The sequence below is a fragment of the Anabrus simplex genome, chromosome 4 (genome assembly GCF_040414725.1).
Source record: "Anabrus simplex isolate iqAnaSimp1 chromosome 4, ASM4041472v1, whole genome shotgun sequence".
Classification (NCBI taxonomy): Eukaryota; Metazoa; Arthropoda; class Insecta; order Orthoptera; family Tettigoniidae; genus Anabrus; species Anabrus simplex.
The window spans coordinates 321245885-321273612 of record NC_090268.1 but is presented as its reverse complement, the minus strand read 5'-3'; the positions used below and the strand labels follow the sequence as shown (position 1 = coordinate 321273612).

Here is a 27728-nt window from a genome sequence, read left to right as displayed (position 1 = left end):
GATTCTCCAGTGTCCCCACTTGATTTATATGGGTTGCTTTCAGAACCTTCTGGAGCCTTGCCGTTTCAGAGGGTGATTCCACTTTCTCACAGAACAGACTCCTAGATTTTCTTTTTGCTTTCCGTATCTCTAGGTTATACTCAGTGAGTTTCCTACGATATATGTCCCACATACCATTTCTACATGATAATCTATACAACATCCTAAGCTCCTTTTTCATTTTGGCTAGTTTGTTGTTCCACCACCTTACTTTTTTGGTGTTTTTCTTTTCTTTGAGAGGACAGTTTTCATGGAATGAGTCTATAATGGACTCTTCTAATAGTTCCACTGCCTCATCCAATTCTTTCTGTCCTGTCATGTTAGTTGGAATTTTTTGTACAGCCTTCCCTAGAACTTCTCTGTATCTGTCCCAGTTAGTTCTTTTTAGTCTCTGTACATCTCAATCCCACATAGTCTTGCATCCATTGCAAATTGGATGTACTGGTGGTCTGCCACTGATGGTTCCTCCAGCACCTTCCAGTCTTTAATAAAGTTTGCAATATGTGTAGTGCTTAGTGTAATGCCTTTTACCTCCCTACGATTTTTATTTATAAATGTAGGCTTGTTTCCTAGGTTTGGTATCATCAACTCAGTTACAATAATAAACTCTAGTAAAGACTCACCTCTTGCATTGCAGTTCATGCTGCCCCATGCCGTGTGGTGTGAATTTGCATCTACTCCAAGGACGAGGTGTTCGCCTTTCCTCTTAGTGTTACAAATCAGGTTCTCAACTTCTTCTGCTGGGGGCAGATTAGTTGAGTCATATGGGAGGTATGCAGAGCCTATGGTTATTTCTCTGGGTCCCTCCCAATTTCCAAGTTTAATCTTGGCCACGGTTAAGTCCCGTGAACAGTGTTCTTGCAACATAAGACATTTTAATTTCCTGTTCACAAGAAGTCATGTTCTGGGTATTTCCGATGTTATATCGTACATCAGCATACCTCCAGATTCCACCAGTCCTGCTACCATGCCCTTGACTACCCATGGCTCTTGAATAAGGGCCATGTCAATAACCTCGGACATGAACCTCCTGGCGAAATTGGCCACAACGGCTTTTTTATGCTACAGATTGGCCTGAAGGAACTTCAGCTCCATCTTTATCAACATTGGGTTTCATTTTTCCCCTGATGACTTGAAACTTGATCTGCCTAAGTCCGAGCTTAGTCTTAAGGCTTCTCTTTTTGAGCTCTTCAAAGTCTCTTTCACCAAAGGCTAAAACGATTGTCCTTCCTGTCTCGTCGATTGAAGTGGCATTCAGCATGCTTCACTCTTGTGTTAGAAGTTTGGTATAGTGCTGACTGATTCCGACAGCAGTCTGCTCTACTGGAGCTTCTGTTGCCATTTCTTATTTTGAGCCGGCGACAGCCTGTCCAACTGGGACTTCTGTCTCCATTTTTTCATCTTTGGCTTGTTCCCGGATCTGCTCTACTGGAGCTTCCTTCGCTTCCCTTGATGTCAAAGTTTGATGACGATGAGGATGATGATGATGATGATGATGATGATGCTTGTTGTTTAAAGGGGCCTAACATCTAGGTCATCGGCCCCTAATGGTAAAAAATGAGATGAAATGAAATGACAAATTAAAAGCCCAAAGAACAATAGAATTACTGACCAACGGACAGCTTCTATAGCACAATACTGAATCGACGATACTTGTAGTCATAAGGGGTCCAAAATCCAAGTCAGCGGCCCCTCACAATGGTACTTATCGCTAGGAAAGTACAACCATGGTATCTGTCACGTTGTGGTACTAATCAAGAGTAGCTTAGACTCACGGTATTCCACACATTATGGTACTACTCACAGGTAACGAAATTGGCACATGTATTACAGACCTACGTTTCACACATTGCGGCGCCATTTACAGGCGACACAAACCTATGGTGTTTATCACATTACGGTACTAACCACAGGGACTTGTACCATCCCGTGGTGTTCCTCATATAGCAGGTACTAAACATAGGCAAGCCAGAAACATGGGTTCCCTCATCCCATGGTGTCGCTCATATAGTGCTACTAATCACAGGTACTGTAAAAACCGTTGAGCCCTCCTTAGCTACTAATCACAAAACTATTTGGTACCCAACATAGTGGTATTACGCGCAAGTAAAAGCGAGCCATGGTGTTCCCCGCATGGTGGTACTAATCATAAGTAGTTTTGTGGTTCTAATTTTATCATCCCTTAGTCGCCCCTTTTAGTCACCTCTTACGACATGCAGAGGATACCATGGGTGAATTCTTCGTCTGCGTCCCCCACCCACAGGGGGGCTGTGTGTTTGGTCCGCGAGAGGTATTTTATTTCCCTCAAATCCGCCGGCAAGCTGGTTAGGACTCCCCTATCTGCCACCTGGGACGCGCCAAGTGGGAGTATCGCCTCTCACCCTGCTATGCCAGCATAGCAGGTTCGTGGATGTGGAAGTTTTTTAAATTGGTTCAGTATAAGCATCCATATTTCAATCAATCATAGGGATTTTGCCCCTTCTAGGGTCCCGAGTGTCATCTTCACCATCCGTGGTGAGGCATACAGCCAGACATTGTCCCCCCACAACTCAGGCTGTCCGTAGCATAAACCACGTCCATTAGCCTTCCATCCAGCGGTCCGCCCCTGGCCCGAACATAGCCAGGTCTCACGTGGTCTCCATTTGGCATTATCATGACCGAGTTCACTGCCATGACTTTACCCCTAGGTTGGGATCGCCCCTTTCCCAACCCGCGGCTCGTCCAGCCTATGTAGAGCAAAGTGATATGTTGGTTCCAGCACCCTGCAGTGAGCCTTCACCTCAATCACCAGCCCTACTTGACCTGAACCACTATATCACCCATGTGGAGGAACCATGGATGCCTCTCTAGCATGTGTGGGCGAGGACTCCACTTCCAAACCTTGACTTGGGCTAGTAACAAAGGACACGAGTTTACATTTTACAGTAGCTGTTTATGTATACCACACTTCGTGTTTGATAATAGTGTGGAACCAAGAAGTCCCAGAGAATTACAAGAAAATTCTGTACTCAATGTATTACACACCAGTTATGATATGCACAGCACAAGATAAAATTCTTTAGAGGAATAACTGGGAATACACGAAGGGATAAATTCAGGAACATACATACATACATACATACATACATTACATACATTACATACATTACATACATACATACATACATACATACATACATACATACATACATCACCATTATAGACTGTTATGCCTTTCAACGTTCAGTCTGCAAGCCTTTGTGAATTTACTAAACGTTGCCACAATCCTCAATTTGCAACTAGTGTTGTGGCCTCATTTAGTTCTATACCTCTTATCCTTTAATCATTAGAAACCAAGACTAACCACAGTCGTCTTGGTCTACCTCTACTTCTCTTACCCTCCATAGCAGAGTCCATTATTCTCCTAGGTAACCTATCCTCCTCCTTCGCCTCACATGACCCCACCACTGAAGCCGGTTCATGCGTACAGCTTCATCCATCGAGTTCGTTCCTAAACTAGCCTTTATCTCCTCATTCTGAGTACCCTCCTGCCATTGTTCAAACCTGTTTGTACCAGCAATCACTCTTGCTACTTTCATGTCTGTTACTTCTAACTTATGAATAAGATATCCTGAGTCAACCCAGCTTTCGCTCCCATAAAGCAAAGTTGGTCTGAAAACAGACCGATGTAAAGATAGTTTGGTCTGGGAGCTGACTTCCTTCTTACAGAATACAGCTGAACGCGACTACGAGCTCACTGCATTAGCTTTACGACACCTTGATTCAATCTTACTTACTATATTACCATCCTGGGAGAACACACACTAGCTTTGTATCACCAATCTGACATTCAATTCTGTTTAATTTCTTACCTACTGATACCAATTTAGTCATCGAGCGGCTAATTTTCATACCATACTCATTGCACCTCTTTTCAAGTTCCAAGATATTACACTGCAGGCTTTCGGCACAGTCTGCCATTAAGACTAAATCGTCAGCATAGGCCAGACTGCTTACTACATTTCCACCTAACTGAATCCCTCCCTGCCATTTTATACCTTTCAGCAGATGATCCATGTAAACTACGAACAGCAAAGGTGAAAGATTACAGCTTAGTCTAACCCCTGTAAGTACCCTGAACCAAGAACTCATTCTACCATCAATTCTCACTGAAGCCCAAAAGTCAACATAAATGCCTTTGACTGATGTTAATAATCTACCTTTAATTCCATAGTCCCCCAGTATGGCGAACACCTTTTCCCTCGGTACCCTGTCATATGCTTTCTCGAGATCTACGAAACATAAACCCAACTGCCTATTCCTCTCGTAGCATTTTTCAATTACCTGGGGCATACTGAAAATCTGATCCTCACAGTCTCTCTGTGGTCTGAAACCACACTGGTTTTCATCCAACTTCCTCTCAACGACTGATCGCACCCTCCCTTCCAAGATGACAGTGAATACTTTGTCTGGTATACTAATCAATGAGATACCTCGATAGTTGTTGCAATCCTTCCTCTTTCCTTGCTTATAGATAGGTGCAATTACTGCTTTTGTCCAATGTGAAGGTACCTTACCAACACTCCATGCTAATTTTACTACTCTATGAAGCCATTTCATCTCTGCCTTCCCACTATACTTCACCATTTCAGGTCTAATTTCATCTATTCCTGCTGCCTTATGACAATGGAGTTTATTTACCATCCTTTCCACTTCCTCAAGCGTAATTTCACCAACATCATTTTCCTCCTTCCCATGAGCTTGGCTGTTCGCAACACCACCAGGATGATTTCCTTTTACATTGAGATGATGTTCAAAATATTCCCCCCACCTCTCCAGTGATTCCCTGGGATCTATTGTGAGTTCACCTGAATTATTCAAAACACCGTTCATTTCCTTTTTCCCTCCCTTCCTGAGATTCTTTATTATTGTCCAGAAAGGTTTCCCTGCTGTTTGACCTAGCCTTTGCAGGTTGTTACCAAAATCTTCCCATGACTTCTTTTTGGATTCAACAACTATTTGTTTCGCTCTGTTTCTTTCATCTACGTACAAATCCCTGTCTGCATCGGCCCTTGTTTGGAGCCATTTCTGATATGCCTTCTTTTTACGTTTACAAGCTGCTCTCACTTCATCATTCCACCAAGATGTTCACCTTTTCCCATCTTTACACACAGTTGTTCCTAGGCATTCCCTTGTTGTTTCTACTATAGCATCCAAGTATGCCATCCATTCACTTTCTATATCCTGAACCTCCTTACTGTCTACTGTTCGAAAATTCTCACTAGTCATATCTATGTACTTCTGTCTAATTTCGTCGTCCTGGAGATTTTCTACCCTTATTCGTTTGCAGACAGAATTCACTTTCTCTACCCTAGGCCTAGAGATACTTAGTTCACTACAGATCAGATAGTGGTCGTATCATCGAAAAATTCGTGGAAAACTCGTACATTCCTAACAAATTTCCTGAATTCGAAGTCTGATATGATATAGTCTATTATGGATCTGGGATTCCTAGCCTCCCATGTATAGTGGTGAATAGCCTTATGCTTGAAAAATGTATTTCTAACAGCTAAACCCATACTAGCACAGAAGTCCAGCAAACGTTTCCCATTCCCATTAGCTTCCATATCTTCCCCACATTTAGCAATCACCCTTTTGTATCCTTCAGTTCTATTCCCAGCTCTCGCATTGAAATTGTCCATTAACATTATTCTATCCTTGCTGTTGACCCTGACCACGATGTCACTCAATGCTTCAGGAACATAGAAATCAAATAATAATGTTATTGGCTTTACTTCCTACTAACTACTTTTTCGGTTTTTGGAGATGCCGAGGTGCCGGAATTTAGTCCAGCAGGAATTCTTTTTCGTGCCAGTAAATCTACCGATGAGGCTGATGTATTTGAGCACCTTCAAATACGAGCAGACTGAGCCAGGATCGAACCTGCCAAGTTGGGGTCAGAAGGCCAGCGCCTCAACCGTCTGAGCCACTCAGACCGGCAACATAGAAATCAGAGACAGAATTGGATTCCCTAAATTGCAAGACAAGATAGAGACCAGAAAGGTGAAATGGTACGGACACATGATGAGAATGAAAGAGGATAGATTTCCAAAGCGAGTATTTACAGAGAAAATAACTGGAGGGAAGACTACGGGGAAGGCTCAGAAAGAGGTGAATGAATACGGTGAAGGAGGCTATAGAGAGAGAGGAGAAAAGTAAAAGAAATTTGGAGGAAGGAAGCGAGTGGTGGAGAAATAAAAAAATTGTGGAGGTCCTTGATTCACAACCCGACTCAGAAGACTGGAAATGAGAAAGGAATAATGTCATAACTTTTTAATGTAACTTTAGATCATGTCTCAAAAATAAATAAATAAATAAATAAATAAATAAATAAATAAATAAATAAATAAATAAATAAATAAATAAATAAACAAATAAACAAACAAAACACTGCAGCATGTAGTGTAAATCCTTCACTTCTCTCTCACCCCTCCCCCCCCCCCCCCCTTTAATACCAAATAGATTCTGAATTACTGCTTGGGACTTGAATTCAGTAGGTTATTCCTACATAAACCATTTTTATAGAAAGGACATTTTAAAATATACCTAATCTTTTAATATTTAAATACCTGTTTAGTTATTCTGGTGTACATACAAAGTATGTTTCACCTATTGTAACTACTTCAATTATTCTGGTGTTCATATTATGTTGTAGCATGCTCTGTCTCTTGTAACTGCTTCACAGTGAATCATTTCTTCAAATATACAGCACCATCTGATGCCATCTTTAGTTTCTCAATGAGGAATGATGACAATGTATTTGTACTTGGCAAGGACCTAAATTCAGTTTGAGTTTTTCTTACAATGCTAAAGATTCCTTCTGTATGGGCATTACTCTGATAAAACTGATGAAACAGCTAACATACCTGACTGAAAGTGTTATGCTTCATTTGACCATTTTCATTCTTCAAATTTGCACCTTTATTCCAAACAAACATCAATCCTAGTATTAAATTATTTAATATATAATCAAACAAAATGTCATACTGGTAACATGCAAATTCTGATTCAAGTTTACCATGTTCTGAATCTGCTATAATTATGCAAAATTTGTTGATCAAATATTGTATAGATGAAAATGAAACACTTTGTCTCAAATTTAAATTAGCAATCACTGCATGTTTCAAAATACATGTTTCAGCCCTCACTGGGCCATCCTCAGCTGGGTTGAACCACTGACAAAGACATCTTAAAAACTATGAGAACAGCATAAAAACATGATACATAAATGATTTATGAAGAGTCAAAAACACCTAAAAAGTTCTTAAAAATGAAATTTAGACCTAGCATGTATATCTTAAGATACTGTATATCCTCTTGTTTCAGTCTTGGTCAAAAGTTAACAATTTGTTCCAGAATGTTCTAATTCGTAAAAATGGACCGAATATTTATTGGGATGAATTGTGAGGAACTCCTCTTGTTTAACTGTGGTGGAACCGTTTTTACTCATAGGACAGAGCTCCTTTGGTGAAATATGTCAACACGGAAATTGAAGTGTCAGAATTAATAGCAGTTCTTAATGCCTGTTAGAGACTAGGAAGAAAATAAAACTAAATAAGTATGTTGGTGGAAAATAAGAATCAAGGCACACTGATGTAAAGAGACCTGACATATCGAGGCATGGGCTCAACCAAACTTGAAGGTTGAGGAGCAGATGAGTGCAGTAAACAACTCATATAGTTGATACTGAATCACAATGGAGTTTAAAAAAAAAAAAAAAAAAAACGTTACGTTCTTCAATCTACCAAAACTGATTTTAAACAAATTAATTTATAAACCACCTGAAAAAGAAAACATATGGTAACAGAATTATACTTGAAAAAGAAACAACTTTATTAAAATAGAATTACATGTTTTGTTCATGAAAGAACATCATCAGATTTTTCAAATCACACTCAAAAATATTTAGAAATGTATAAACATTAATGTTTAAATCCTTAAAAGCTTGAACCTATCTTTATGAAGTCCTCACATCTCTCCACTCCACTATGGAATGCAAGTTGGTGTAATTCCGGTACTCTGTCGTTGGCATGAGTCCACTTGGCTAGTTGGTCTGTCAACACTTCGCCATGTCATGACCCCTGCCCTGCTAGGTCAACAACATGCTGAACCATACCTTTAGGTGATTACTTTAATACTCTACCTGCTATCATTATTATTATTATTATTATTATTATTATTATTATTATTATTATAATATTCAAAATTGTTTTGTAAACTTTGTAGTAGTGATGGGATATTCAATTAATTTTACTGAATTGATTCATTTGATTACATTCACGTTACTAAATCGATACAGTGAGCCGATTCACAGATCATTAGTCACCCATCCTATTGCATTTGTGTAGTGTGTACTGATAAATCAGCAGCAGTAACATTCAATGCTTGCTGCTGCCATCTGGTCTTCATTCTACGAACTGCTTTCCTCTGCATCATCTATCTTGCAGATGCTTGTTCCTCCTGCAGCCACTTCTTCACATCAAGTTTCGATGTTACAAAGCCTTCCCCCCGACAGTGACAAATCCATTAACACGTATCGTTGATTTAAATCACCTTATCACAAGAACAATGCTTATTGGCATTACCTTCAATTTATTGTGTTGAGTGGTAAAAAAATAAGTGAAGTGATTATTTGTCGCCACAGCTTACTTATGAACTTGTAACCGCTTCTACAGTGGTTACACTAAACAAAGCGCAAAACACAATAAAGGGAGGAAAGTAAGAGCAACTACACAATACCAGAAACCACTACACACTCAGTGAAACATCAACTGAAACTATGCGGATCTCCGCCGATAACAACTTTAGTAAATATCAGTAGGGCCAACTACATGACAATAAACTAGGAAGGTGGGAAGAGGGGAACCTACCAAAGGCATGGGTACGGCTTAGGTCGCAGATTCAGAAATAATCAACCGTGATCCTTAATTTTCAAAATATTATTTACAAATGGATTTTACAAATAAATTCCGAACAAATTCTGCCATGCGGAAGGTACCGGACACATAACGATAATAAAATACAACCTACGTGTTCGCCTGACACACACACCAATTATTAATACATGTTCTTTGACAATAGCTTCCTACAAGTTCAAAGATTCAAACAAACTATACATCTAGTTACAAATCTAGTTGTACAATGCAAATTAGTAAATGAGAAGAAACGCTATTACAATTTAAAGTGAAGTTAAACGTACCTTTCAAAAACTCAGGCGTGCATCAGATGACACGGAACTACCAGAGGCAAAACCACAAGGTAAATATATTAAACTACAATTTACATATTTAGCGAAACAAGGAACGGGGAATGCCTCGAAAACAAACAGGCAAACCCAGCTGAAAAGCTAAGGCATCATGAATATTAAGTGGCGAATCTAGGTGAGGTTAGGATAGACTCCTATATGAAAAGCAAGCGAACATTACAGGAAATTTAAGGTGGAACAGAAATCAAGAGTGCTTACCCACAAGGTGGCCCATCCTGGTAGCGAGATGATGTCAAACTTCAGACAACCAGATAGACTGCTGACAGACCACAGACAGACCAAGACCGACCGACCAAGACAGACAGTGCAGGTTATAAATTTCATTTTTTTTGTCCGTATTGAAGATCTACTTGTGATACAAATTCTTATAATTTTGTTAATTACCACCTATTCAATACAATAAAAACGTAATATAAACTTACATATTTATTAAGATGTTGATATGATACATGTTTCGCTCCTTTTTCGTGAGCATCATCAGCCAATTATTATTTACTTAAGGTTATATAAGATCATGAAACAATTCTTTTGGATTAAGATTATGCCTATAAACCTGATTGACAAATCTTATAATGTTTTACAAGTCATATAACAATAAAATTATGTCTTTAAGTTAAAACATATTTGTCTAAAATCTTTCTAAGTCTAACATTTTATTGACGAAACTCATCTGGTGAACATCCTTTAAAATTATTTAAAAAATAAAAAACTTTTGAGATCTGGCTAATTGTATTGATTCAATGTTGCTTAACTTGTATGATTGTCGTTAAAACTTCGTTGACTATATTGGACTATATTGACAATTTCTGCAGTTGATAATTGTCTATGTTATGGACATTTAACTTGTTCTCGTTGTTGCTGGAGTAACATTTAAACAAATGTATTAGCATTAATTTTATATTGTCAATATGAGAATATTGCTCATGAACAAACTTGTTGATGAAACAGTTTCTCAGTACAAACAGAACAACAACAAGTAGTTCTCAAGAGGCTAGGAGTAACACCAGACAATTACGCAGCAGAAAGAAAAATATACCAACAAGCCAATTTTGGAACATACGAAAACATTTTAAAATCTATATCACATTAGAAAGTGTTTCATCAACAAGTTTGTTCATGAACAATATTCTCGTATTGACAATATAAAATTAATGCCAATACATTTGTTTAAATGTTACTCCAGCAACAACGAGAACAAGTTAAATAACATAGACAATTATCAACTGCAGAAATTGTCAATATAGTCCAATATAGTCAACGAAGTTTTAACGACAATCATACAAGTTAAGCAACATTGAATCAATACAATTAGCCAGATCTCAAAAGTTTTTTATTTTTTAAATAATTTTAAAGGATGTTCACCAGATGAGTTTCGTCAGTAAAATGTTAGACAGATAGATTTTAGACAAATATGTTTTAACTTAAAGATATAATTTTATGTTATATGACTTGTAAAACATTATAAGATTTGTCAATCAGGTTTATAGGCATAATCTTAATCCAAAAGAATTGTTTCATGATCTTATATAACCTTAAGTAAATAATAATTGGCTGATGATGCTCACGAAAAAGGAGCGAAACATGTACCATATCAACATCTTAATAAATATGTAAGTTTATATTACGTTTTTATTGTACTGAATAGGTGGTAATTAACAAAATTATAACAATTTGTATCACAAGACAGATAGACCGACAAAATGCTGCCTCGCACTCTTTATAAGGGAAACCCTGGCCTTGGACTAGCCAATCAGAACGCATGAGCCCGCCTATCGTCACCCAGATTCACCAATCACACTTTTACTTTAACATACTTTCTCGAATACACACGATCCCGAATCTTCCATTTCCAGAATAGTCAGAACCTACTAGAATACATAACCAACAAAAGGCAACACACCCTGTTCAAAAATTCAGTCACAAATTTTTCTGGACACTTCCAGTAAACATGGAACTGAAATCTACTATTTACAAATACAATATGTTATCAAATATTATACTGTACAGGTTAGGTCGTTCCAAATAAAACATTACCACCATACCTCATATCATACAGTAAGTATTACAAAAGGTTTACAAATAAAGTCTTCAATAAACACTTTCCAACACATTCTACACCTGTGACAGACTAATAGGATAATCGCGAGAAGTTCAGTAGCACAGTACATACGGTATCTGTTTTATGATAGCTGAGCTATGGATAAGAAAAAGTTCATGAAACCACTCACTAATGAAGAAAAAATTTAAATCCTTCAAGAAGTAGATAGGAATCCACATTCCTCAGCGTGAAGAGTTGGCGCGAACGTTAAAACTAGCACCTTCTACTTTGAACACTATTGTGGGCAACCGAAACAAAATTGAAAATGCGTATAAGCAAAATAGGCATGGAAAAAGAAAACGAGTGCGCAAAGGAAAGTTTCTGTAGTTGGAAAGAATGATTTTGAATAAATAAATTTCCAACTTCTGATTGGAATGCAAAATAGGCTACAAGCACAAATAAGCGCACTGGGTTATTCAACAATCTCACTGACAACAAAGACCTTTCCATCGAACAAAGAACACAGAACAAAAAATAAACCACTTTTCCCTGTGAGAAAATCAAACGATCATAGATATGTCTCCCGGTCATAACCATCCACTAAAAGCTGCACAGTTGCTAGAGTCACACTTCCGTTACACATTTAGTAGCGTTAACTTCCGTGATGCATAATTTCAGATGACTCTTAGCCGTAAGCCATGTATGTCAACAAGACAGCTTTGGAGAAAAAAAAGCGTGAAAATTGAATTCAACACTCCTAGCCTCAGTGGAATCTATTACTGTGCAACTTAGCACTGTCCTGTCTTGTTCTAGTGTAGTCTTTGCTGCCAATCAATGACGCTTCGTCGCCATAAGACCTATCTGTGTCAGTGTGACGTACAGCCAAAATGACGCAAAACTCAACTTTACCAAAGCTAACAGCTTGTCCCTCGAAGGCACAATACACAAGGGCTCTTACGTCTGTTGGAAATCACATTCCGTACACAAGGCATGACAAAGAACATTTTCAGGTCTGGGGAATATATGATCATACTATGCGGTAAAGGTGAAAAATCGTGACGTGTTAAGTTAACGTATCCACACAGATGCACACGAGATGGTGTCAGTTGGTACAATTAATTTTATTGACAGATATTCACAAATTAACACACACATAACCTTAATCACAGTATCACAATAAAACACTTCACTTCAAGAATATTTGCCACATTCTACCACCACCATTATTAAAAACAACTACCAATCGCTGCAGATGGAGATTACAACTTTGAAACACAGCTGAAAACAGATGACTGCGTAAAAGCATGTCTCTTCAATATGGAGACTGCAACTATGGCATGTCAACACGAGAATAGCTTCCAATCAACAACTCTCTGTCAATAACTCAGCAACAACTAACTTCACCGTCAAGATCGTCTCTTTATATATGTGCCTGCCCAGGCCTCTAGAAATTTACATTACAAAAAATATCTTCGTGAAAATACGAGAGTGCATAATACTGTACACAGATTATAATGTATATAATATTCTCAATCATTCTCATCACCTATTACCATTCTGGAAGTTACAATATGAACTTTTCAAACTCATCTTTGAGGGGAAAACTGAAGGATGACAATCTATGGGGAGATGAAGAAATTTCTGGCTAAAAGACTTGCACCACTGGAATGGATGAACTTCTATTGAAATCTTTTGAGCAGTTGTTCTGCAATTAATCAAATCAATGACGTGACCAACCTTTGTAGGGAGATAGCATCCATGAGGAGGAGGAGGAGGAGGAGGAAGAAGAAGAAGAAGAAGAAGAAGAAGAAGAAGAAGAAGAAGAAGAAGAAGAAGAAGAAGAAGAAGAAGAAGAAGAAGAAGAAGAAGAAGACTTGTTTCAAATTTTAGAATCTATTGATATCTAAGCCTACTAAATCCTTTTCATACAACTGACAAGAATAATCAATACAACACAATGTAATAGCGTAAGTACTTTATTGATAACAAAGAAAATTTTCTGTTAGTATAACTTACCAGCTTTTGAAGATATGTTGTATTGATACACATGGTGTCCCCGTGATACCGAAGCAGAGTTTGGTCTCTGTCTGGAAGATAGTCTATCTGAGGAAGCCGAGGACAAGGCATTGTAAACTGCACTGGATAGCACCATACTTTCCTCAAGTTGGGCATTTGGACAGGAGCTGTTATTTCTTTGAAAGGATAAAAAGAAGGCAATTAAAATTTACTTATAAGTACTTAAATACAGAAGCATGCATGTAAATTAAAAGTTATAGGAATTTTAATCACCAATCACCACTGATCTGCATTTTAGGGCTGTCGTCCAGGTGGCAGATTCCAAATCAGTTGTTTATTTAGTTTTTGAAAATTTTAATTGAGTTGTCCAGGTGAGGGTGCCCATATGCTGGAACTATACTCTTATTTGAGTCTTACAGTGACTTATATATCCTCTCTCTCACATCCTTACTACAATCCCTAAAATATCCTTATAACAATATGAAGAAATCTGTAATCTTTATTTACAATCCTGTTAATGTGATCACCCAAGACCTTTCATCATACAGTAAAACCTGCCTTCAACGGACTCTTAATAAAACGGAAACATGTCTTGAACGGAAATATTTGACAGTCCCGTGAATTATGGGTAAAAAAGTGTTGAAACTGTTTTACGCGGACAACAAAAATAAAAATTTGCATTTTAATGGAAAATTTCAAAGTTCAGGAATGCAGTGTTTAGAACATTTTCAGGCATCCAGTGAAAGTCTACCTTGTTTTTCATTAAGAGTTGATTCTGTAGCTAACAAGGAATGGGCAAATGGGTCTTCATTCTTTTGTTTTTCAACTTACACATTAAAGTTTACAGCTAATTGCCTAATTACTGTTGTCCATGCCTATCCCAATTCTCGCTTTAATGAGTTGTCATTCAACAAATGCCTGTCTTTGTCTTGGCCCATGTCAATCAACTTAGAATTCAGCTTTTAACTGAGCACTTCTAAACTTACATTACTGACATGGTTCAGTCAATATGGCTTCAAAAGCATAAGTTGTGCTTGATCTTAACAGTAAAAGTGATTAATGCTAGTGAACGAGATAAATTGATAGTAATACAGATTATGAAGATGTTCACTGTAGGTAAAACTGAAGTGTACAAGATTTTAAAGAAGAAAACATAAATTTTGAAGCAGCAAGAAAACCAGTAATGGAAAAATTATGAGAAAATGTAAGAAAACTGAAAACCAAGACATTAATGAAATAGTGTGGGAGTGGTTTGTTAATGTCAAGGCAAAAGATCACCATATTTCGGGTCCTATGTTACAGGAATACACTAAAAAGGTGGCTGAAATACTAGGTAAGACTGAATTCAAAGCATCTGATGGATAGTTAGAGAGTTTCCACAAAAGACATCAGATAGTTTTTAACGAACTTTGTGGTGAATCGAGTGACATCAATAGTGAGACCATCGCTGAATGGATTTCTTAACTACCTTATTAAAGGATACGAACCTGAAAACACAGCAAACTGCGAGGAGACAGGACTAATTTTCTGTGTGTCACCAAATGAATTGTTGTCTTTGAAAGGTGAGAATTGTTCAGGAAGAAAATTTTCTAAGGAAAGATTGGCTGTTTTTTATGTGGTTTTATGGCAGGTGAAATGGAGAAACCCTTAGTTTCAAAAACACGGACCTGAGGAACCTATTCATTGATTGGAGATTCAACAAAAAGGCACGGATGACTTCAAAGACAACTTAAGGAGACTAACGAGGGAACGGTACAAAGTCGCAGAGCAAATTTTGATTTAATTTTTAAATATTCGTGAAGGTCTTTTTAAGCTGGAACAGATAGTGGAGGTCTAATTTTTCGCTGGTCCTTTTCAAGGGGGAATTTGGGAGCTCAAAGTTGGTGGTGCCCGCCCTGAATTGTACAGTACATGCAGGCACACGTCAGCGCTCACAACCAGTGGCGGCCTTACCGTGCCTTGCCTTGCCTTCCCTTTCCACTCCTTCGGTTCTCCACTGTCCCCCAACACATACGGCTGCCTACAGTTGTGTATATGAGACGGCACGTCCTATTCTATATGGTCAAGTTCTCCATGACAGATGGCTATTCCACATACAGGCGATCGCATTGGATTCTTTACTTTGATATGGCCGCTTGCAGTATTATTGCAGATCTTATGGTGTTCACATTCAGGACGCTACAGAGCTTTCGGATAAAGAGCAAATCATGTATATACAAATAAAGACAACTTTTGATGCAATTTTGGAGGGAAAATGTAAATTTATTCAGGAGGAAGACGCCATTTTCATTGATTCAGAAGATGAAGATGGCGTTGAGGAGTGGACAACATAACAAAAAAAAAAAAAAAAAAAAAGGAAACAAACGCAAACACAGAGATGAGTTTAACGAAGATAACGTGCCTTGTGATGGCCGAGAAGACCCTGTAAGTCAGTGGAAGATTATGATTCCGAATCATTGTTGGACATGAATCAAAGAATAAAGGAACAAGGGCCTATGATGAAGCACCAAAAATAAACGATGAGGAATACAAAAGTGCATTAGAAATTACAAACATTCTAAGAAAGGCAATGAAGCTTTTAAAAGTAGAAAATCAAGTATTGAAAGAAAGACTGCGATCGCTAGAATTCGGAACTGCCCATTCTTCGAGTGATATACCGGTACCAGTAACAAACTCGAGCACGTGGTGTCAAGTAGTTCATGGTTGGCCGGCTAAGAAGAAATCTACAACTGAATTTCCAGAAATAAACATCAGAAATAGGTTTTCTGCCGAAAATAATTTAATTCTGGAAGAAAGTCATCGCACGCGTGAAACCAAATCATCGCCAACTGCTGCCGTTGCCGTGCCAAGGTTAAAAATTAGGCCTAGATTTCAGAATCAAGACCTACCTAGGCCTAAATCAGCAATGGTAGCTGTGTTTGGTGATAGCCAAGGAAGGGGAATTGCGGGAGTGACAAACGACGAGAATATAGCAGCAACCGGAGAAATATATCCAGGAGCTTCTATCAGCAATGTCTTGGAAAAAGTAGAAGAAGCAACTAGGAACTTCGAGAGTGGCAATTCAGTGCTTATCCTCAGTGGGACGAACGACGTAGCTCATAACGATGCCAAGAATGTAAGGTCACAACTTAAATATACACTAGGGAAGCTGACTCACACTTAATGTCATTGTAGTGAACGTGCCCCACAGGCATGATTTGAGTATACAATACAGGTATTGTTAAAATTTGTAAACATTTTTGTAATACTCAGGTTATTGAATGCAGCAGTTTCGAGAGACAATGTTATACAAAACATGGCCTCCACCTAAACAATCAGGTAAACGAAAGATTGCTAATATTATTCACGATTTTATTAATCATAAGATATGTACTTTGAAAAATGCAACTCCCTTAGGTTATAGTACCCAACAGGAAAGCTAGTAGAAAAAGCCAGCTGTTCTTCAAGCTGGCTCAGTCAACTAGAAAATGTTATGAATTTTAAGAGGCCATGTAAACCAAAACTAGCATCTGTGACCGAATCAGATCGGTCACCAAATCAAACCATTATCAAAGATAGTTTAGTAAGTAGCCAAACTCAGGTATGTTATTCTCTTATTCATAAAATACCAGTACATGAAACATCACTTCTGAAATCTCCACCAGTAATAAGTGATACAAAAAGTAGTTGCCGAGAGGTAAATGGTATCCAAAAGATGGATAGCAAGGGTAAATCTTTCAATTTATTGCAAGTGAATATCCAATGCATTAGAAATACGTTGTTAGAATTAGAACACTTTTGCCAAACTGAGAAAGTTGATGCGATTTGTGTACTGGAACATTGGCTTTCTGCAAATCAAGTAGAATATTTTGTGCCCCGTGGATATACTGTTGCAGATATATTTTGTAGGAGTAAAAACAAAAATGGAGGAGCTGGGATTTTAGTTAGAGAGTGTTTTAAATTTGTAAAAATTGATTTAAGTCAATATTGTGTGGAATTAGAGGGAGAATTTAGTTGAGTGAAGCTGGTTGATCAGAATTTGATAATTGTTGGTTTGTATAGATCTCCAAATGCCGACGCTCATGTATTTCTTAAGAATTCTGAATTAGTAATGGAAAAAAATTTGAAGTTTAAGGCCAGATTTCTAGAAATTTTCTGAATTTACTAAGAACTCTAAATTTAACTTGCACAAGCAAGCTACCTACTCATAATAATGCATGCTTGGATAATATTATTGTAAATTTTTCAAGAGATATTGCAAGAGATTAACCAGCCTGACATAATTTACAATGACGAACCTGTTCCGATGTGGGTGAAGAGTCAGGGTGATGATTATATTAACATATTTACTGAAAAACTGAAACAAATTAACTGAGGCATTGTATTTGAATTTCAAATGGGAGAAAATGATACTGAAACTGTATTTGGAAACTTTTTAGATAAATTGGTTGAATTGTGGCATTTATGTTCACCACTGGTAAAAATTAGTCGTAATGGTAAAATTAAAAGCAAGAAGTTGAACTGGTATACCGATCAATTGACACAGTATAGAGAAAGAATGCTTTTGCTGTATAGAATTTATAAAAACTCTTGACAAGGAGGAACCGAGCAGAATGGCATTTATAAAGCTTATCTTAATTATAAAAAGTTATATAAAAGAAAACTTATCCATGCCATAACTATGAGCTTGTGAAACATATATTGAGAATGCACCCAACATATGCAAGGCGGCATGGGATGTTATAGTACAAGAAAACATCCCTACTCGTACTCAAGACACATTTCTCGATCTGGAAGAACTGAATAATTATTTCTTACACTCTGTAAAATAAATTGGAGATCAAATTAAGGCAAAAGGTACAGCTGCGAGTGACTTTCTTCACAATCAATCCCCCTGCCAAAACACTTTCCACTGGGTTGAAATTACATCTGATGAAGTAATTAGAGTTAGCTTAAAATTATCAAATTCTAAGAGGACGGATTGTTATTGGTTATCTAATTACATCATGAAAAGAATAATACATTTGATTTCTGAACCTCTAGCTTTTATTTTTAATAAGTGTTTGAAATTTTTCCTGATTTACTTAAAATTTCTAAAGTTATTTCAGTATTTAAATGTGGGGACAAAGAATTTCTTCAGAACTATCGGCAATTGATCCAATAATTTCTAAAATATTTGAATCACTTTTGTGCAATCAACTTAGCAAATATTTTGAAACTTACAATCTCCTATCTGACAGTTAGTTTGGGTTTTGACAAGGTAAATGTACTACTACTGCTGTTCTTGAAATTGTTGAACAGATATTAACAGCTTTTGAAAACAAGCAGGCCATCTTTGGTGTTATGTGATCTAAGTAACGCTTTTGACTGTATTAATCATTAAATTTTACTTGCAAAGCTTGAGATGTATGGTTTTGAATATCCCTCACTGAACATAATTAAGTCATACTTAAACAACAGATATCAGTATTCCACTTTGAAGGAAGTTACAACTGATGTGCCACAGGGCTCTGTTCTCAGTCCATTTTTATTCATTCTGGCAGTCAATGATTTACCACAAAATGCAGCCATGTGATCTTAGACTCTTCCGTCAACTAAAATGTTTAGTCCATACATACATACATACATACATACATACATACATACATACATACACACATACACACATACATACATACATACATACATACATACATACATACATACATACATACATACATACATACATACATACATACATTATCATTATAGACTGTTATGTCTTTCAGCGTTCAGTCTGCAAGCCCCTGCAAGTTTACTAACCGTCGCCACAATCCTCGATTTGCAACTAGTGTTGTGGCCTCATTTAGTTCTGTACCTCATATCTCTAAATCGTTAGAAACCGAGTCTAATCATCGTCGTCTTGGTCTACCTCTACTTCTCTTACCCTCCATAGCAGAGTCCATTATTCTCCTAGGTAACCTATCCTCCTCCATTCGCCTCACACGACCCCACCACCGAAGCCGGTTTATGCGTACAGCTTCATCCATCGAGTTCATTCCTAAATTAGCCTTTATCTCCTCATTCCGAGTACCCTCCTGCCATTGTTCCCACCTGTTTGTACCAGCAATCATTCTTGCTATTTTCATGTCTGTTATTTCTAACTTATGAATAAGATATCCAGAGTCCACCCAGCTTTCGCACCCATAAAGCAAAGTTGGTCTGAAAACAGACCGATGTAAAGATAGTTTCGTCTGGGAGCTGACTTCCTTCTTACAGAATACTGTTGATCGCAGCTGCGAGCTCACTGCATTAGCTTTATGACACCTTGATTCAATCTCACTTACTATATTACCATCCTGGGAGAACACACAACCTAAATACTTGATATTATCCACCTGTTCTAGCTTTGTATCACCAATCTGACATTCAATTCTGTTGAATTTCTTACCTACTGACATCAATTTAGTCTTCGAGAGGCTAATTTTCATACCATACTCATTGACCTATTTTCAAGTTCCACGATATTAGATTGTAGGCTTTCGGCACAATCTGCCATTAAGACCAAGTCGTCAGCATAGTCCAGGATGCTTACTACATTTCCACCTAACTGAATCCCTCCCTGCCATTTTATACCTTTCAGCATATGATCCATGTAAACTATAAACAGCAAAGGTGAAAGATTACAGTCTTGTCTAACCCCTGTAAGTACCCTGAACCAAGAACTCATTCCACCATCAATTCTCACTGAAGCCCAATTGTCAACATAAATGCCTTTGATTGCTTTTAGTAATCTGCCTTTAATTCCATAGTCCCCCAGTATGGCGAACATCTTCTCCCTCGGTACCCTGTCATATGCTTTCTCTAGATCTACGAAACATAAACACAACTGCCTATTCCTCTCGTAGCATTTTTCAATTACCTGGCGTATACTGAAACCACACTGGTTTTCATCCAGCTTCCTCTCCACGACTGATCGCACCCTCCCTTCCAAGATGCCAGTGAATACTTTGCCTGGTATACTAATCAGTGAGATACCTCGATAGTTGTTGCAATCCTTCCTGTTCCCTTGCTTATAGATAGGTGCAATTACTGATTTTGCCCAATCTGAAGGTACCTTACCAACACTCCATGCTAATTTTACTACTCTATGAAGCCATTTCATCCCTGCCTTCCCACTATACTTCACCATTTCAGGTCTAATTTCATCTATTCCTGCTGCCTTATGACAATGGAGTTTATTTACTATCCTTTCCACTTCCTCAAGCATAATTTCACCAACATCATTTTCCTCCTCCCCATGAACTTGGCTGTTCACAACACCACCAGGATGATTTCCTTTTACATTGAGAAGATGTTCAAAATATTCCCTCCACCTCTCCAGTGATTCCCTGGGATCTATTATGAGTTCACCTGAATTACTCAAAACACTGTTCATTTCCTTTTTCCCTCCCTTCCTAAGATTCTTTATTACAGTCCAGAAAGGTTTCCCTGATGCTTGACCTAGCCTTTCCAGGTTGTTACCAAAATCTTCCCATGACTTCTTTTTGGATTCAACAACTATTTGTTTCGCTCTGTTTCTTTCATCTACATACAACTCCCTGTCTGCATCGGCCCTTGTTTGAAGCCAGTTCTATACGCCTTCTTTTTACGTTTACAAGCTGCTCTCACTTCATCATTCCACCAAGATGTTCGCCTTTTCCCATCTTTACACACAGTTGTTCCTAGGCATTCCTTTGCAGTTTCTACTACAGCATCCCTGTATGCAACCCATTCACTTTCTATATCCTGAACCTGCTTACTGTCTATTGTTCGAAACTTCTCACTGATCATATCCAAGTACTTTAGTCTAATTTCCTCGTCCTGGAGACTTTCTACCCTTATTCGTTTGCAGACAGATTTCACTTTCTCTACCCTAGGCCTAGAGATACTTAGTTCACTACAGATCAGATAGTGGTCTGTATCATCGAAAAATCCCCGGTAAACTCATACATTCCTAACAGATTTCCTGAATTCGAAGTTTGTTAAGATATAGTCTATTATGGATCTGGTACCCCTAGCCTCCCATGTGTAGCAGTGAATAGCCTTATGCTTGAAGAATGTATTCGTAACAGCTAAACCCATACTAGCACAGAAGTCCAGCAAACGCTTCCCATTCCCATTAACTTCCATATCCTCCCCACATTTACCAATCACCCTTTCGTATCCTTCAGTTCTATTCCCAACTCTCGCATTGAAATCGCCCATTAGCACTATTCTATCCTTGCTGTTGACCCTGACCACGATGTCACTCAATGCTTCATAAAACTTGTCAACTTCATCCTCATCTGCACCCTCACAGGGTGAATACACGGACACAATTCTAGTCCTAATTCCTTCAACTGACAAATCTACCCACATCATTCGCTCATTTACGTGCCTAACAGAAACTATGTTCCGTGCAATGGTTTTCCTGATAAAGAGCCCTACCCCAGACTCTGCCCTTCCCTTTCTAACACCCGTCAAGTACACTTTATAATCTCCTATCTCTTCCTCGTTATCTCCCCTTACCCGAATATCACTTACTCCTAGCACATCCAGATGCATCCTCTTTGCTGACTCAGCCAGTTCTACTTTCTTTCTTCCATAAGCCCCATTAATATTTATAGCTCCCCATCGAATTCCATTTCGTTCGCCAAGTTGTTTCCAAGGAGTCCCTCGCCTGTCAAATGGGAGTGGGACTCCGTTACTCCCATAGGTCCGAGGCTTGCTTAAAATATTCTGAGCTCGGTCGATTCATGAAGCAGGATGCTACCCTACTTGCACATAGTCCAAGTGAGGATCTCTCCCCTAACGGGTTATGGACCACCGGTGGAATGTATAGTCCTAGCCACCTGAGCACAAGGAGGGCCAGGACTCAGAATATGTCCGAGATGCCCACTCCCATTCCATAGCAACTGGTATCCTGACTCTCAGGACCACTTACTAGGCCACTCAGCCGTTGCCCATGGTTCACGAACTAGGACGTGACTACAGTAACCCACATGAACCATCAAATAGAAAATATTTTCCGAGTAAGGAATTTACACGACCAGTCAAAATTAAAACCCCAAAACAGACTTTTCGTTATAACTAGTCAAATACTAGCGCATAACAAAGTACAAACTGACTGTTTTGTACCGATACTGTAATATGCTTGGAAAGCGGGTGGTTATTCCATTACTGACAGTATACCACAATTTAATACTGTCTCACAAACTAATTTTCATGATTTGACTGATTTATAATGTGCGCACATTGTTCTCTTGTGTTTTGTTGTTAACATTTTGTGTTAGATTTTCACCATCATGCCATGAACAATGAACCAATGCCAGACCATGCTAGAATATACTTTTTTGCTAGAGGCTTTATGTCGCACCGACACAGATAGGTCTTATGGTGACGATGGTATAGGAAAGGCCTAGGAGTGGGAAGTGACCGTGGTCTTAATTAAGGTACAGCCTGAGCATTTGTCTGTGTGAAAATGGGAAACCATGGAAAACATGGAAAACCATCTTCAGGGCTGCCGACAGTGGAATACGAACCCTGACCGCACGGCCAGCTCGCGCGGTGTGTGTTAGAATAAAGTAATTTCTTGAACACTTTGAATGTCATGATGATGCAGATGATATTTGATTATGTATTATTTGTATGTTAAGTAGTGATTTGTAAACTATGTTGATTGTTTATTTATTCCATAATGAAATCATCTTTGTAAATAAAATGTCGCAACTAATGTCAGTCTTCACCTGCCATCCCATGTACACAACTGTAGGCAGCCGTATGTGGTGGGGTCGGAGCAGAATCGAAGGAGTGGAGAGGGAAGGCGAGGCAAGACAGTTGCTGGCTGTGAACGCAGACGTGTGTCGGCATGCACTGTACAATTCAAGGCGTCACTGCCCAATTGGAGCCCCCAAATGCCCCCTTAAAAAAGACCAGTGAAAAATTAGACTTCCACTATCTGTTTTGTAATAATTTGATGACTACTGATAAATAAATATAATAAATAAATAAAATATAAATATAAATTACTCAAAAACTTAATAAAATTAATAAACATAATTAACCGAAATGTCCGTAGTATGGGCGCCAGAGTTCACCAGAATGGATCCCTCGAATTTAGATAAGAGCATGATAAACTTTATATCCCAGGGCGTGTACATAATGCTGCGTACTGGTACATCTGCTGCAGGCCTTACCTAACCTCCTGAAAACGACTAATTAGGTAGGAACTGCACCTAGGTTTATCAATAACACTGATTCTAAAATAGCTAACTATATTCTGAACAAATTCCGTGCATGAGCACCTCATCAACATACAAGATTATACATATAATACACACATAAAATATTGCTGGAAGACTCCATATTTACAACAACAACAATAATGAAAACCGTGGGAAAACAAAAGCGAGAACTAAGCTACCATTTGTAGATGGTCCGATGAACAATGTACATGTATGAAGATAAACACCCTTCACTGTCTCTATATCAATTCGATTTACCGATTCTCATAATCGGCAGTTATCACATCACACAGATACTGTACCTTGTACTACTGTGTTCACATATTTTAACACTTGTAAAGATATATACACACGTCTGTCGATCCTCAACATATAAATTTATGGAAAGTCTGAGATAGCTTTCACCAACATATAATGCTAGGCCGCCACAAGTGCTACAATACTTAATGCGCAAGCACTCTCCACAATCAGCCGCTTTCCACGAACATAACACGACTACGCTCCACGAACGTTTGAAGTCCAGTTCATTGCTGCCGTGTCACTACAGTACCGTGTATCAGCACCACTTCCTTCCCGTACAGTGCGTCAGTTGTAGTTGTAGTTATCTTCCTTCTCGTTCCTTTACAATCACCTCTACAATCACCCTTACAATGTCTCTTCCCATGTCTCATACAATCTCTCATACAATCATCCTCACAATGTTTCTCATACAATCTCATACAATCATCTGGTTGCCGCCGTATCATCAACCTTTATAGACATCAACATCCCCCTCCTCTCAGATGAGACGTCTGGATTGGTGCTTGCCCACCAATCATGAGTGATCTCAAATTAAGACCAAGCCCTGAACTACTTCTTCCTCCCAAGACAATAACAAACTCTGGGGAGTTTTCATGAATCACCAAACTTTCCTGGTACAACAACAAGCTTATCTTATCAGGCTGGGATATATACACGAGTAATGGAATTTCCTGACACAAGTACATCATAACAGACACTGGGGTAGCCAGATGACTCATTCAAATTACCAGAGTTATTACAGCAATGTTTTCCCACTCGTGCAAAACAAATTACTCATACCTACATATGTGGATATCTTCCAGCTTACCAATATAAATGACAAAACATACAAATGAAATACTGATAATAATAATAATAATACTGATAATAATAATAATAATAATAATAAATCGAATACTGACAATAATATCTCTAACTTCTACATATAATTCGGGGGTGTGATATATGTACTATCACATAACGCCCCCTTGGTGAATCGATGATATCATATATTATGATTCACCATAAAACAGAACTTCATACATAACCTTATAATGGCATAACTGAACACATAATTTACTGTAATAATGATATATACATTGCGTCTACTGCATTGTATTCGCACACACGAAATACAATTTGTCCAAACAATAATAATAATAATAGGGCTATATATACACAACTCTGATTGTTTCATATACCATTGAACACAATCCCTACTTGCTACTGTACACATAACTCATAATTGATAATATACACATCCAAGGTGCAGATCCTATTTCTTATATCTGCGAAGGCTATAGATATTAAATGTCCCAAGAACCTTATTTTCAGCGGTTAGGAGCCTATAAGCACACTTGCCTATTCTACTGTCCACAGTATACGGACCCTGATATAATTGAAAAAATACATAAACTTAACATCAGCATCGATAAGCGAGGAATGCGTACCGTAATAAAAACTAACTACATCTAGAATACACTCTATCTCACACACAAAGATTCGTACCATCCAGTCACACAAGAATCATACAAACTTTCATTCGGAACATTCATAAAAAGGAAATCCCTCTTTCTGAAATGAGCGGGAATCTCACAATGTTTACTTTTCCACAAAACCATAATTAATGCAAGCAAACAGATCACATACTTCTTCATACATTCCACATCGCTATCACTCAGCACGTCATTCAAATCATTCACACAACTCTCAGAATTAAATAAAACATTACACACTCGCTTGAAAAGACTTTCTTTCATCTCACGCACCCTTCCATTCTCACTTACGCTCACTCTATTACTGAAATTCTTACCATAATACACTTCGAAATTGCTGTCATTACTACTTAATGACCCAACAATTAATCCATCTTCACCACATTCCATACCGGCTCCTACTCGCACTACCTTTACGCCAACAACGCTGCTACTCTCGACTCTCCTACCAGAAGTTTCATTAATCTCAAAGTCACCATTTTCACACATAATGGACCTAACTTTACTCTCCTCACGTACACTTAAATCAACAAAAACATCCTCATGATGTATACTCTGTAAACACTCTTCACTCACAAAACAACCTTCATCAACTTTACAAAAAACTTCGCTTTCAATTTCAGAAACTTCCACAAGATTATCGATCGCAACACCGCTATTACCATCACCACTAGCACAAAGTAAGTCATCCGACACATCATTCTTACTTTCATCACGCCCCCTATTCTCAAAATCTCCCTGAACACAAAATACATGGTCATACAATAATTCCTCTTTCACGTCTACCTCGTAACTTACCTGTTTCATCGCGTGAATAGGAACTTCGGTATCGGACTGCCTATCTGACCCAACTAAGAAGTCCGATTCCGGTTTAAATTACTTGACGTGGACTGTTCACTGTTATCATTTCTCGGCACTTGATCTGGAGGTCTTTGATCCGTACGCCCCCTACTTTCTGATTCCCCTTGATTAGGTCTTCTGCCATAATATTCCTGGTGATTAACTCCCTGATTAGACTGTCTGTTTCCCCTTCCGGAATTACCACCCTGATTCCCTTGCCTAGAATGACTGAAATTCTGATTATTCCTATCTCCTCCTAGCTGATTACCTTGTCTCCCATTATCCCCGTAATTCCTACCTTCACTTTGCCTAGTCCTCCCCTGCCCTTCCAAAGCATCAAACCTCTCTAACAGCTGCTCTAATTCCTTGATCGTAACAATATTCTGCATACATGCAGCTAATCCGACCTTCTCAGGAAAATGCCTCAACATCTGGCGGACTGTATCTCTCTCCGATGCTAGACCTTCAATATTCTGGCTGATCAGAACATGCGCCAAGAAATACTCCGTCATAGATACACCTTCCTGAGGTCTATATTTGCCAAATAGCACGCGATCTCTTTCCCTTCCCTGAATAGCATCACTCCAAAATTTAGAAATAAATTTCTCCCTGAATTCCTCTAAACTCGAAATACCCTGTCTATAAACTTGAAACCAGGATCTCGCTTCTCCAACAAATGCAACATCCAACAGCTCATCAACCATACTCCAATCAATCAAACCATCGTCAAGATTCTTGGAAAACCGTTTCTCCACCGTTTTCAAGAATTCCATCGGATTAAACTGCCGACCATTAAACTTGGGCAATTCAGAGTCCTTCGTACAAGATACGTACCTATTACATATGCTGCTACCTAATTGGATTTGACTGATCTCCTGCCTTAATTTCACATGACATGATTTAATTCCTTCTTCCACTACCATTCTGGCATTTCCTTCTACTGACTTGAGGTCATCTTTTACCGACTTAAGGTCTTTCTCCAATTTCTCATTCTTCTCATCTATTCGCTTCACTAAAACATTCTGACTGGTTTTCATTCTGTCTATTTCTTCGACTTTATCTTCCACTATTTTTATTCTTTTATCACATTCCTTGCTGTTTTCAACAAATTCTTTCCTAACTACATTAAATCGCCATTCAATTTTCTCAGTCAATTCCAAGCGTTGAGCTTCTACCTTATTGTTGACTTCCTGAATTTCCCTGCTTTGATGGTCAAACTTCTGGTTTAATTTGTCTATTCTACCATTCACAGCAATACTTAAACTATCAATTTTACTAGACAATTCAACACTAGCTAAATTTAACTCTGCACTCTGCTTCTCAATCTTACTGGACAGCTCCGTACTAACTGAATTTAATTCACTATTAATACTGTATATTTCATTACTTAAAAAACTCAATTCACTCTTCAACTCTTTACTCTGACTATCAATCTTACTGGATAATTCAATACTATTATTATCGAGTTTACTGGACAATTCCAAATTATTATT

The 27728-nt window shown here is 38.2% G+C and overlaps 1 protein-coding gene across 1 annotated transcript in view; it reads right to left on the bottom strand.

The window, feature by feature from the left end:
• The window catches only part of Pcif1 (Phosphorylated CTD-interacting factor 1), a 381962-nt gene that overhangs the window by 158310 nt on the left and 195924 nt on the right, over nucleotides 1-27728 (bottom strand). Inside the window, exon 9 of the mRNA XM_067145685.2 lies at nucleotides 13398-13573. Within this exon, the coding sequence (XP_067001786.2) occupies nucleotides 13398-13573 (176 nt within the window). The remainder of the gene's footprint in view (nucleotides 1-13397; nucleotides 13574-27728) is intronic.